General features: G+C 39.5%; 3 protein-coding genes across 6 annotated transcripts in view; 2 read left to right on the top strand and 1 right to left on the bottom strand.

The window, feature by feature from the left end:
* Positions 1-924: 924 nt before the first annotated feature.
* LOC126631916 (uncharacterized) lies at positions 925-7,780 on the top strand. The gene is made up of 11 exons (XM_050302117.1): positions 925-1,351; positions 2,172-2,296; positions 2,760-3,204; positions 3,321-3,436; positions 3,776-4,559; positions 4,930-5,370; positions 5,585-5,773; positions 5,854-6,081; positions 6,364-6,697; positions 6,809-6,992; positions 7,116-7,780. The coding sequence occupies exons 1-11, from the start codon at positions 1,169-1,171 to the stop codon at positions 7,597-7,599; spliced, it is 3,513 nt and encodes a 1,170-aa protein (XP_050158074.1). The 5' UTR covers positions 925-1,168; the 3' UTR covers positions 7,600-7,780.
* Positions 7,781-8,265: 485 nt separating this feature from the next.
* Positions 8,266-12,473, bottom strand: LOC126631917 (tyrosine--tRNA ligase, chloroplastic/mitochondrial-like). Of its 4 annotated transcripts, none has more exons than XM_050302120.1 (5): positions 12,292-12,473; positions 11,706-11,753; positions 11,477-11,610; positions 9,779-11,254; positions 8,266-8,496 (listed from the first exon to the last, which is right to left on the bottom strand). In XM_050302120.1, the coding sequence occupies exon 4, from the start codon at positions 11,242-11,244 to the stop codon at positions 9,796-9,798; it is 1,449 nt and encodes a 482-aa protein (XP_050158077.1). In that variant the 5' UTR covers positions 11,245-11,254; positions 11,477-11,610; positions 11,706-11,753; positions 12,292-12,473; the 3' UTR covers positions 8,266-8,496; positions 9,779-9,795. The 4 variants fall into 4 exon arrangements, with proteins under 4 accessions (XP_050158077.1, XP_050158076.1, XP_050158075.1 ...); XM_050302119.1 differs by having other exon boundaries at positions 11,706-11,759; XM_050302118.1 differs by lacking the exon at positions 11,706-11,753.
* Positions 12,474-12,488: 15 nt separating this feature from the next.
* The window catches only part of LOC126631918 (thiamine biosynthetic bifunctional enzyme TH1, chloroplastic-like), a 6,927-nt gene continuing 6,781 nt past the window's right edge, over positions 12,489-12,634 (top strand). The window contains exon 1 of the mRNA XM_050302122.1: positions 12,489-12,526. The gene's annotated coding sequence lies outside the window, so the exon portion shown is untranslated. The remainder of the gene's footprint in view (positions 12,527-12,634) is intronic.

Below are 12,634 nucleotides of genomic sequence, written 5' to 3' on the forward strand. Positions count from 1 at the left end.
ATTTGAGGATTTTCAGAATCATCACAAAGACAATCCAGCGAGGATCCTCACTCAAATAATTTAACTCATGCTTTGGAAAAATGAATTTAAAATTTAACTTCAAACTGCCCTGTCAGATGTCAAATAAAATTTCACAATCCAAAAATTTAACATTTTCATTTTCATTAGAGATGCTTTGAGTTCAAATCTTCTGCACTAGGTGTTAATATTTAATAATAAAAAAAATTAAAATCAACATAGTAAAATGATGAAATTAACAACAAAAAAATCATAAATCTCCCTTAACAACACACGTAACGAAATTAGCAGAATTAAAGTAATGTAAAGCGAATTTTGAGTTTTATATAATAAAATAACGAATTTTGAGTTTCAGATAACAAAATCAGATCATAAAATTGAGTTCTAGCCTTCTAGGTGGCAAAGTAGATTGAATTTTGAGTTTCGAAGAGTAAAATGGTAACTTTTGAGTTATAAGCACAAAGAGATATTAAAACTAAGTCTTTGTTTTTTGGGTTAGGACATGCCAACGTGGTTAGTATGTGTGGCGGACATGGTGCAAAGGAATTTTCTTCGGATCTTTTTCACCAAATTCTTCTCTCAATCCATGGATCTTTAAAATTTATTCAAGAGCTACAAAAAAAAGAGTATTTTAAAAGTTATAATAACTTTAATTGCTGGATTAAATTTCAAGAACCACGATTGGTGAATTGAGATAATTTGGTGGAAGGGATCTGATCATTTTGCCGACATGATACGTACATTTTCATCGGTTGGGGCCAGATACGACGTGTGAAAGACCCGGATTGTTCGGGATAATTAAATTACATTGCACACATTCATTCTCTTTACGCTTCTCGTTTCATCTCATCACTTCCTACAAAAATAAATAAATAAAATAAAAAAGGTATAAAAATTATAAATATTAAATCCCGGCCCAAACGGTCCCCAAACCCAAACCAGGGTCTCGACAGAAAGTTTCGAATTCGAATTTCAAATTGCCGAAACGAAACTCCGATCGAAACGAAACGAAACGAAGAGCGGAGAGCGTTCGCGACCTTTCACTTTCTTTTGATTCATTCATTTAATCAAATTATTGATTGATTGATTCGCGCGAAATCGAAATTCATACTCTGTACGACGTCGTGCTGATTGATCAACAACTTTCACGATGGTGGGGGGCGGCGGTATAGCCATGGATTTTCCGGCCGAAGAGACGGCGTCGTCCTTCTCTTCGCCTCCGAGACTTCCCACGAGGCTCAGACGGAGGCTCAGCCTTGTCGACTCAAACAAGACTCCAACCACCGCCGAACAAATTCAGACCAAGCTCAGACTCGCCGATCTTCGCCGGCAGGTCCCTCTCTCTCTCTCTCTCTCTATTTTTACTATTCATTTCTTAAATTTGTTTTTTCCTCGAAATTTTTGTTCTTGAATTTGTGGTTTTCTGTTTGTGTACTGAGAAAGTTTTGATGATAATTTGGAACGGGAAAATTCAATGACTGAACTGAGACATATACTTCAGTCAAGAACTGTTTTTCTTAATTTGCTTTTAATTTTAATTTTAGGTAGGTGATGCTGTTAATTTTTCATACTTTTTTTCTGAACTTTTTGGTTCCAAATTTTGAGATGATATTCAGATGTACTTGCTCTCCTATTGTTTCCTTGTACAATCTTTGTGATCGGAATTGAACGGAAAAGGGTTTTGCTTATAATTTTCATATATCAAAAACACCTTGTGAATTTTGATACAGTTTTTTTTTTTGTATTTTTATTTGAGAAAATTTAGTTTTATGGACATTAGGTTGTTTATACCTTCCATTTAAAGCGTGTTGAGTTTGCTTGTGTTAGGTAAGGTTGTCTGAAATCTGGGTTTTCTTCCTTTTCACATGGGTGTCTCTGCTTTTAAGTTTGGAACAAGTAACAGTAATTTTTTTTTTTTGTGAGCTAAATGTTCTCCTTTTCCCTCTTTGATACTTCCATATGCATATGTGTGTGTCTGTGTTCGTGCGCGCGTGCGTATATATATTGTGTTTTGGTAATCGTACTTTCTTGCCAAACTCTATGTTTTGTAGCATAAAATTTTGTTAATTCCTTTCTTAAGCGTGCTAGTGTTTGTATCTAGTTTTTAACCTGAATTCTGACTTTTTGAATTTCATTAATTGGTTTGAGTACAGGAACACTATGAAAAGTTGTCAAGCAAGGCACGAGCAAAGCCGAGGAATCCCTCACGATCTTCATCTGAAGGGGAAGACCTTGGCCAGCGCCTAGAAGCCAAGCTACAAGCTGCTGAGAAGAAAAGGTAACACTTCAGTTTATATAGTTTAAGAAGCTCATCCTTCTCCGATGCTGTTGGCTTAGAATAATGCTTAATTTCACTGTCCAATGTTTTCATGGTCCACAATGTTTTGAATAGTCCCTCTTCGTTCTGAAGGATTTCAACATTAAACATTTTATTGATGTGGTTGCTCATACAAATTCACTTTTCCAGTTTATTCCTTTCATGATTGAAAATATTCTTTTTGAATCTCACCAGAAAGCAAACACGAGAGACTCTCTCAGACACATCTATTCGGTCCTTTTTTTCAATTGGTTTTTATCGTGAACGGTGAATTGTTTCTTTTGTAAAGTTGGGCTCTTTTCTTTTATCCCTATTAAGTTATGACTTGGACCAAAGCTAGAGTATCCATTAGTTGACCATGCTTCCTCCAGTCCCTAGGTCCTGATTAATCTTGTCATTCTGTTGCTTTTTGTTGAACCAACAGGTTGAGCATTCTCGAAAATGCTCAAATGCGCTTGGCTAAATTGGACGAATTGAGGCAAGCAGCTAAAAGTGGGGTAGAAATGCGTGTTGAAAAGGAACGTCAAAAGCTTGGCTCGAAAGTGGAATCACGTTTTCAGCAGGCAGAGGCAAATAGAATGCTCTTGCTCAAAGCTTATAGACAAAGAAGGGCTACTTTGAAGGAAAGAACATCTCAGTCATTATTGCGGAAGATGGCTTGGGAGAAGAAGTACAAGGAGCGTGTACGTGCTGCAATTAGCCAAAAACGTGCAGCTGCTGAAAAAAAGCGATTGGCGCTTTTGGAAGCAGAGAAGAATAGGGCATGTGCAAGGATGTTGCAAGTGCAAAGAGTGGCCAAGTCTGTCTCTCATCAACGTGAGATTGAAAGGAGGGCAAAAAGGGAGCAGTTAGAAGACCGGTTGCAAAGGGTATGCATTCCTTTTGGAGTTACACAATCACAATTTATTTCTCAGTTCCACTGGTGGCTTTTTGCGGTTGTTCTAGTGTTCCCTAATAAACTTTTAATTTTTGGTTTTATATTTAGGCAAAGAGGCAAAGAGCAGAGTATCTAAGGCAAAGAGGAAAGCTACAGATATCTTTTCAAGTGAGTTGGAATAGGATGCACGAGGAGGCTGATCTCCTTTCCAGAAAGTTAGCAAGGTATGCATCCTCTGAAATGCTGATTTCAGAGAGTTTTCCCTGTTTGGTTAACTTAAACCTTCCTTTGTCTGTGTCAAAGCCTTGTTCTGGTATTTCCCAGTAGATGTTTGGTATTCCTTATTGTGTTTGGCTGTGTACCAGAGTCAGTCGTATTTTTTTTGGTGGTTGTGAAGATTAGATTAAGTTTCACCTGTTTCTATGCCAGTGAAAATTATTAGCTTGTAAAATGCTATTATCTATGGCATTGTTGTTGTTGTTGTTGTAACATGCTCTTATCCTATTCTTCACCTCAGTTTAAACTACAACTTTCAGCCTAAATTTGTGTTGATGTTTTAATAGGTGTTGGAGGCGTTTCCTCATGCTAAGGAGAACTACACTTGCTTTGGCAAAAGATTATGATGCCTTGAAAATTAATGAAAAGACTGTCAAGTCAATGCCGTTTGAGCAGCTCGCAATTTTGATTGAATCAACTAATACCCTTCAGACTTTGAAAGCTCTTCTTGACAGGCTTGAGATCCGGTTAAAAGTTTCCAGGACTGTTGCCTCAATAAATTATCCATCCAGCTTTGATAACATAGACCACCTTCTCAAACGAGTTGCTTCCCCAAGAAAGAGGACTACACCAAGGACATCTTTAAGGAGCAGAGATGCAAAGAAAGAATCTTCCATCAGGGACGCAGCTAGAAATTCTGTTAAATTATCAAGGTATCCGATGAGAGTGGTGCTTTGTGCTTACATGATTTTGGGTCATCCAGATGCGGTTTTCAGTGGTAGCGGAGAGCCTGAAATTTCTCTGGCCAAATCTGCAGAAGAGTTTGTTAGACAGTTTGAGTTACTACTAAAAGTTATATTGGACAGCCCTGTACAGAGTTCTGATGAAGAGTCTGATTCCGCATTGCCCAAACATTTGACCTTCAGATCTCAGCTTGGAGCCTTTGATAAAGCATGGTGTTCCTACTTGAATTGTTTTGTGGGTTGGAAGGTTAAGGATGCTCGGTTATTAGTGGAAGATTTAGTGAGAGCAGCGTGCCATTTAGAGCTCTCCATGATTCAAACTTGCAAGATGACTCCGCAAGGAGAGAGTGGTGATCTTACTCATGAAGTGAAGGCTATTCAGAAACAGGTATGTTAGTTGTATATTGATTTATGCGTAGGGGAGAGAAGACATAAGAAACTGGCACACCCTCCTCTCTATTTTAGGTTTTACTTTCCGTGATAAACTAATGTGTTTACACACCTCCCTCTTTCCGTTTTCTACTTATTCTTGTTGCTTGCTTGTGAACTTGTTTTCACTTGCAAATCATTATGAGTTTGTATGGGAAAACATACATGTCATGGTTATGGTCTGTGAACTTTCCGAAAAGTGAAAGGCATTCTTGCTAACTTTCATCTCTTTCAGTGATTGGGGCCATTCTTTTCTTTTTTTTTTGAAAATCTAGCAGTATCTTTGTGTTGACTTATTGATTGACAATTTGAGTTACCTGTTGGCGTAGGTTACTGAAGACCAAAAGTTACTGAGGGAAAAAGTGCAACACCTAGGTGGAGATGCTGGGATTGAGCGTATGAAATCTGCTATATCTGAAACACGGTTAAAATACTTTCAAGCAAAGGAAAATGGAAGCCCGTCGGGGTTGCAGCAGGTCACACACATTACTTCTCCAAGTCCCCCTAGTTCACCACTCAGTCCTTCTGCTAGTGCAGATAAGAGAAGTGATTCAGGTCGTGTAGTCCGATCCTTATTTAGGGAAGATGATACTGCCCATCATGGAGTTGTGTCCTCTGCTCCAAAAACCAGTTTGGATCAGCAGCTTGGATCTTCTTCACAAAAGTTGGTCACAGAGAATGAATTGATTGTGAATGAGTTTCTCCATGAGCAAAAGCAGGCCTTTGCCGATATTTTTAATGTTAATGACGAAGATCCAAACAATGTCCAGGTTTGTGCATTTTCATATTTTAAAATAGTGGTTTTAACTTAAAGATGTAATTCTTATTGTTTTGGATTTAGACAGGCTCACAAGTAATGCTTTTTCATCTATTTATGGTGGTCATATTTTGAAAATAAAATTTAGTTTGTTGTTATACATGTTTTTACTGATGATAAGCTAGAAATTTTAGCACTTGTCTGACTGGTAGTATTATATTTTCCAGTCAAAGATTAGACAGACAATGGAGAAGGCTTTCTGGGATGGCATAATTGAATCTGTAAAACAGGACGAGCCCAACTATGACAGAATAATTCAACTCATGATGGAGGTGAGGGATGAAATCTGCGAGATGGCTCCACAGAGCTGGAAGCAAGAGATTTTTGAAGCTATTGATGTGGATATTCTCTCTCAGGTAGCAGCACCGTTAATTTTCTTCTGCAACATTACCTTCGTATGCATGTATGGAAAATTAAATTATTTTCTTTTCCTTAGGTTTTAAAGTCTGGTAACCTGGACATTGATTACCTGGGAAAGATCCTAGAGTTTTCATTGGTCACATTGCGAAGGCTCTCCTCTCCAGCGAATGATGATGAAATGATGGCCACATACCAGAGTTTAAGGAAAGAACTAAATGAGATATGTCAAACCAGGGACGATTCCAGCTGCTCAAGTGTCCTGGCAATGGTCAAGGGCCTGCGTTTTGTTCTAGAGCAGATTCAGGTATGTCTCTAGTTTTAGTTGTACATCTGAAAAAGGTTTCACATAACGTCTTTCATTGAATTATTGGTGTTGTAAGTGTATTTTGTAGTAGTATTTGCGAATTGTTGCATGAGACTCGAAAATGTTTTCAGTGTATTTGATAGTTACCTTTCTTTATCCCAAAACACAGTATTTCAAACACTTCTGTTAAAGTTCTTTTTAGTCAGTGGATTCAAGTGTCATAATGTAGTTTGAAATACCAAAGATTCCCCCAGAGTGATGTAATGTTGAATTCTGTAACAGGTGCTTAAACGAGAGATTAGCAAAGCACGTATAAGACTTATGGAACCTTTGTTAAAGGGGCCAACTGGTGTGCAGTACCTGAGAAAAGCTTTTGCCGATCGCCATGGATCTCCCTCTGATGCCAATACCTCTCTACCACTTACAGCACAGTGGCTTTCAACAGTGTGGGATTGCAAAGATCAGGAGTGGCAAGAACATACAATCTCTTGCTCAACACTGACAAGCGGCGATAATCCATCTCAGGGGTTTGTTCCTACCACCTCCCTTAGAAGTGGTGGAAGCTTTCTGGTGAAAGCAAATTCTCCTTCTACTTCTGCTGCTACTAATAGCACAGGTTTGAAAATTACATTTTGTAAATTTTCATTTTATTTTAAGGGGATGTTTGTAATCGCAAGGTGGGTTCCGTGTTTCTTTGTTTGATATGTGTTTGTTTCTCTTGGACCAGGTATTCAACAACCGGAATGTAAGGGAGAAACAGTTGATTTGTTGGTGAGGATTGGTTTGTTGAAGTTGGTAAGCGGAGTGTCTGGTCTGACTGAAGAAGCTCTGCCTGAGACTCTCAAGCTTAACTGTTCTCGGCTGAGGGCTGTTCAGGCCCAAATTCAGAAAATTATTGTTACTTCCGTAAGGTAACTCAGTGCGTGCGCTCTCGGATTTACTTCCTATATGATTGAAGTTTCAGTTGTCTTTGCCTTGACCTTGAGTGACTATATCATAGCTTTCTAATCCTTGATGAATTTATGCAAACGCAGCGTTCTTATTTGCCGGCAAACCCTTCTAAGTGAGAGGATAGTAACCAGCCCCACAGACATGGAACGCGTATTATCAAAATGCACCGAGCGACTTTTGGGGACCCTGGGCAGTGCCGAAGATGCAGGCATGGAGGAAATTGTTGAATCAATTAGTGACTTCTCAATCGACGGCAATGAAGTTGCAGACAGCGAGAAGCTTCGATCGAGGAAGGCGGTTATCACGAGCATGTTGGGAAAGAGCTTGCAAGCTGAGGATCCCGTGTTTAAAAGGGTTTCTTCTGCTGTTTATACGGCTGCAAGGGGAGTGGTTCTTGGCGGGAGCGGACCCCTAGGAAGAAAGTTAGCAGAAACAGCGCTCCGGCAAGTTGGAGCTGTGGCGCTGACAGAAAGCGTGGTGGAAGCTGCGGAGGTTTTAGTGGTGGCAGCCACCGTATCAGTTAGTGTTCATGGACCTTGGTATGTACATTTGACTGAGAACATGTGAAGGGGTTGTGTTTGTTTGAAGATAGTAACGACGTCGTACAGAATAAATAAGTAAAATACACGTGTATGTATATAGTGTGTGTGGATTGTATGTGGCTGTGTAGATGTAAGGTACGGATTTTTATTAATTTTTTTGATTGAGTGTCTGAATTGTCGATATTAATCATTCGTTCTTGATTTTATTAATTCTTTCACGTAATAAGTAAATTTTACCGTTGTGGTACAAGTTGCTCGAAATTGTTACTCGCAATCCTATTACATGATTGACGTTCAATTGTATCAGTTTTTTCAAAGACCGGCTAGATTTTTAGACAATCGGTGATCCGTCGGTCATTGAAAAAGTTTTTAGAATTGAGTGGCAATCATGTAATAATTTTGTGAGTAACACAACACATCTGAGATGCAACGCAATGTAGAGACCACGAGCTTGTTTGGATGTGCTTTTAAACTGATTAAAAGTGCTTTTGGTGAAAATATTTTTAGAAACAATCATTAGTAAAAATGTTAGTAAATCTTGAAAAAACATTTTCTTGAAAGAAGCACGTAACTAGTGCTTCTTGTGGAAAGCACTTAAAGTGCCTTTGGAACCTAAAAGCATTTTCTTTAAAAGCGCTTTCAGTCCTTTTAAAAGCACATGCTACATGACTACAAGGCACTCTTGTCAAACTAGATCAACATTTCAACTTTACGTAAAAGAATAGACCAATCAATATGATACAGACCAAATTAATTAAGAGAAAAACAAATCATCTAAACAACGGGGGGAAAACAGTTGCGTTTAAGCCTCATCAGCCTTCAAGAACCACAGCGAAAAATGTCATCTTTAAAGGGAGGATGCTCGTATCCAACTTCTTAAACTCCAACTTTCACCAGATTCACATTAACGAAAGCAAAACACCTGTTGGAACACCGATAAGAGCCGTTGTTAGTATATGTGTTCAGAACTTTGAAGAGCTAATCCTAGGTCAAAACAATGGAGTTCGTACTATACACACTTCGAATGGTGAACAGTTCGTGCGTAATTACAAATCAATATCTATACGTAATATAGCTGACCAGCATGGATGATGCTATACAAAAGTAAAACAGCTAGTCAAACTGAACAGTACAACAACAAAGCTTTTTCCCACTAAGTGGGGTCGGCTATATGAATCCTAGAACGCCATTGCGCTCAATTATGTGTCAAGTCTTCCGTTAGATCCAAGTACTCTAAGTCTTTTCTTAGAGTCTCTTCTAAAGTCCTTCTAGGTCTTCCTCTACCCCTTTGGCCCTAAACCTCTGTCCCGTAATTGTCAGACTGAACAGTAACGACCAAACTTTGCCATAAAAAACATCTTCACGTATATTCAACCTTTACTTGTGCAGAATGGCTGACCATATAATTTGACGGGACACTATCACCAATGTAGACAACTCCAATGGAACTAACATTTGGGATTGTTTTGTCATCATATGTAAGTGTTAGTTGAACTTGATGTAAATACTGGTTTACGCCAAAGCGGATTTCGAAAGATAAAAACTACGGTGAACTAGAAATCCTATACCTCATCCCCAACATTCATACCAAAATCGATATTGCACGATATCTTATTCTCAATCAAATATGGTCCACCTAAAACACAGATTCTGAAAGGGTTTATAGACCAAAAAGATTGAACTTCACAATATAGCAATATCTTAACAATATTGTTAAGATTTTCGTTCAAGTGACAAACGAATATGATAAATGCTTCTAGTATGACCAATGAAAGTTCAAAGTTTTTAACCGGGGGACACGTTTCAAAAACAAAATTGCAATGAAAGTTCGAAGTTCAGGGGAAAAGAAATAGCTCGAAACATTTTTATGCTGTGGAACCAACATTTTTAAGTTTTAAAACAGCACAGAAATTTGAAAGGTTGATCACAAATCACAGCAAGAGTGAAGGAGTATATAACAGGGCACCAGAAAGAAGCAAGCCTTAATCATGAACAGCTTTAAACACTACTCTAACTTTAGTTTTCGATTTACACTTAAATCGGGTTCCAAGAAGTATGGGATTCAGCAACTACTCTACACTTAAACAACTCATAAGCTTAAAACATATGCAAGTCAATGCAAAAGTAACTGAACAGAGATATCAGGTGGTTCTGGATGGCACAATATTAAATGTTGAACAGTTGTATCTGTGAATGAGACATACCATCAGACAGGCACCCCTCAGGTGTCGCTTATCTGTACCAGAACCTTATTCTTCTTGCCTGCAGATAAAAGCAGAAGTTTCCCGTCCACAATGTCTTCAGGTTCAATTCTCTTATTTTCACTATCAACTTTGGAGTTGTTCAAGTAAAGTCCCCCTTGCTTCAACAGACGCCGGGCAGCAGATTTGCTGTCAAGCAAACCAGATGAAACTGAGAGATCAAGAATGGAGAGATCAAGGACCTGATGATACAGGAATGAGCATGAGGGGACATCCTCAGAAATGGCTTTAATGGTGTTCCAGTCCAATTTAGTATCAGCACCAGGCCTCATTGCTTCAGTTGCCTTGAGGGCCTCGTCCAGACCATCTTGGCCATGCACAAAACGAGTGACCTCCTCAGCAAGCCTGCGCTGAGCTGTGTTGGGCAAGTATCCAGGTCTCTCCATCTCGCTCTCTAACTGTTTGATGTCATCCATGTCCAGGAAAGTGAGAATCTTCAGAAACCTGACCACATCAACATCAGGAACAGAGAACAAATACTGATACAACTTATAGGGAGACAACATGGACGGCGAAAGCCATATGGCACCATCTTCGGACTTGCCAAATTTGGTTCCATCACTCTTCAGTAGAAGAGGAAATGTCAAGCCATAAGCAGCAGCATCCACACGAAGAATCTTGCGTATGAGTTCAGTCCCTGCAGTTATATTCCCCCATTGATCGCTACCTCCAATCTGGACATTAACACCTTCATTGCGGAAGAGGTGGAGGAAATCATATCCCTGCAATAACTGGTAAGTGAACTCAGTATAGCTCATTCCTTGTTCTGACTCCAACCTCTTCTTCACACTCTCCTTCGCTATCATGCTCCCCACTCTTGCATACCGACCCACATCTTTGAGAAACTCTAACAACCGAACCTCTTTCCACCAATCATAATTATTCAAGATGGAAATCCCACCCAGAATTCTCGTAATCGTATTGGTTACTCCTGTGGTGTTTCGGGACAGAGTATCAAGGTCGAGCTCGGGTCTCTCCAAGCTCTTACCGGAAGGGTCTCCAACACGAGCGGTGGCACCACCGATCAAAGCAACGGGGTGATGCCCACATCTTTGGAACCATGAGAGGACAACAATTCCAATAAGGTTTCCCAAGTGCAAGGATTCGGCAGTTGGGTCAAACCCACAATAGACTTTGAGAGGAGGGAGATTGGGGTCGGAGCAGGATTGCCTTAAATGCTCACTGGTGATGGATTCAAGCAACCCTCTCTCTTCAAGAATTTCAACCACATTTGGACGCCCGGACAAGGACTGAAAACACTTGACGGTAGAGAGAATGACTGGATTCCTCAACTTATTTCTGCGAACGGTGGGTAACCTAGACACAGTACTGAGAGGGGGAAAGAAGAATGGGAGACTACAGTAGTAATGGGAGTAGAGAAAGGCCCTTGAGGTGGTGGCAGCAGCCATTATTAAATTCCTGCAAGAAAAAGAGAGATTTTCAGAACCAGTAACACATTTTCTTAATTTCTTCTATTGTCATACTCAAGAGTAAAAAGGTCATACTCAAGAGTAATCCGCTAATTTCCTCTTTGAACTTCGGTCACTTCAATGAAGAATGATACGCCAGAAATAATGATGTCGATGCCACTACTTCCAGTGGAAGTGAAACAAGAGCTAGCAAGAAGCCAGGAAAACCCACCTCTCAGAACCTTCAAACTTGAGCACACTCTCTCCAAAAAATGATTCTTCGGCACTCAGCCATCTATCTTAGTGGAAAGATTCTGTCAAAATTTTGCCAGCATCTCCTTTGTTATATGACCAAAAGGCCAAAATCTAAAACAAAACAACGAGTGGATTTCAGAATCAAGTAAAAGTCTATATAAGCTATATTCAAAAGCCAAAACAGAAGCAGGGCATCAGCTACAAACCAGTGGCAGCTCTAGAAATTTTTCTCCGCCGGTACATAATTTATATCACTGTTTCTATAAGAACAAGAATGTCCATGATAAGTACACAATACGTTGGGCCATAGAATACGGGTTGAAGCGATATACAATTACAATTAAACTAAGTAATCTTATTGTACGTAAGGATGTCGATTCATTTTTCATGTACGAAAGTTGATATACTCTCTTCTTTTTTCGTACACACTAGTTGTTTTGTAAATTAACTAGACTAATTTTTTGATGAAGTTTCTTTTAAGGAAGGCTTCGGCGTGCGCAGCACACGCACAGACGCCATTGAGGCATTTTATCGAACAGTTGGAGGGCAATGTTTAAGGCAGACCCAAAACCTTTAAGGGGCCAACTCCAGCCTCCCATCAAGAAAAACACTAAATTCCTAACTTGCTCAAATCCCTAAATCCCTAATTTAAAGAAATCAAATCAGAAATGAAATTATAAATGAAGAGGGAAAAGAAGAAGAAGAAGAAGAAGAAGAAGAGTAGTACAATTTGCAGAGGCTGGGGCAAGAGTGTAATTAAAAGAAGAAGAAGAAGAAGAAGGAAGAACTCACATGAAATGGAGGTACAGGCGGCAGCAATGGCTGCCTGATAGAGAGGAGCAGTCTCAGGAAGGGTGGAGGAGTGGCATTGGCTGGTGTGGCTGCTGCACTTCACACTATCGGGTTTTGGGACAAGATTGAGCTTTCTGCTAAGGTTTAATCATGACCGTTCATTTTAAAAGATGGCTGAGGTTTCCATCATCATCGCATTCTCTCCACCTCTCTCTCCTTCCTCTCCTTCAACAAGGTAAGCTCTCCCCCACCCTCTTCGCTGCTTTTCCAATTTACTGTTTGGTTGCCGAGAAAAAAAGGCAGAATGTTAGACCAATAGATCAATCAATCAACGTCAGAATTC

This window comes from Malus sylvestris, chromosome 8, assembly GCF_916048215.2.
Source record: "Malus sylvestris chromosome 8, drMalSylv7.2, whole genome shotgun sequence".
Taxonomy (NCBI): Eukaryota; Viridiplantae; Streptophyta; class Magnoliopsida; order Rosales; family Rosaceae; genus Malus; species Malus sylvestris.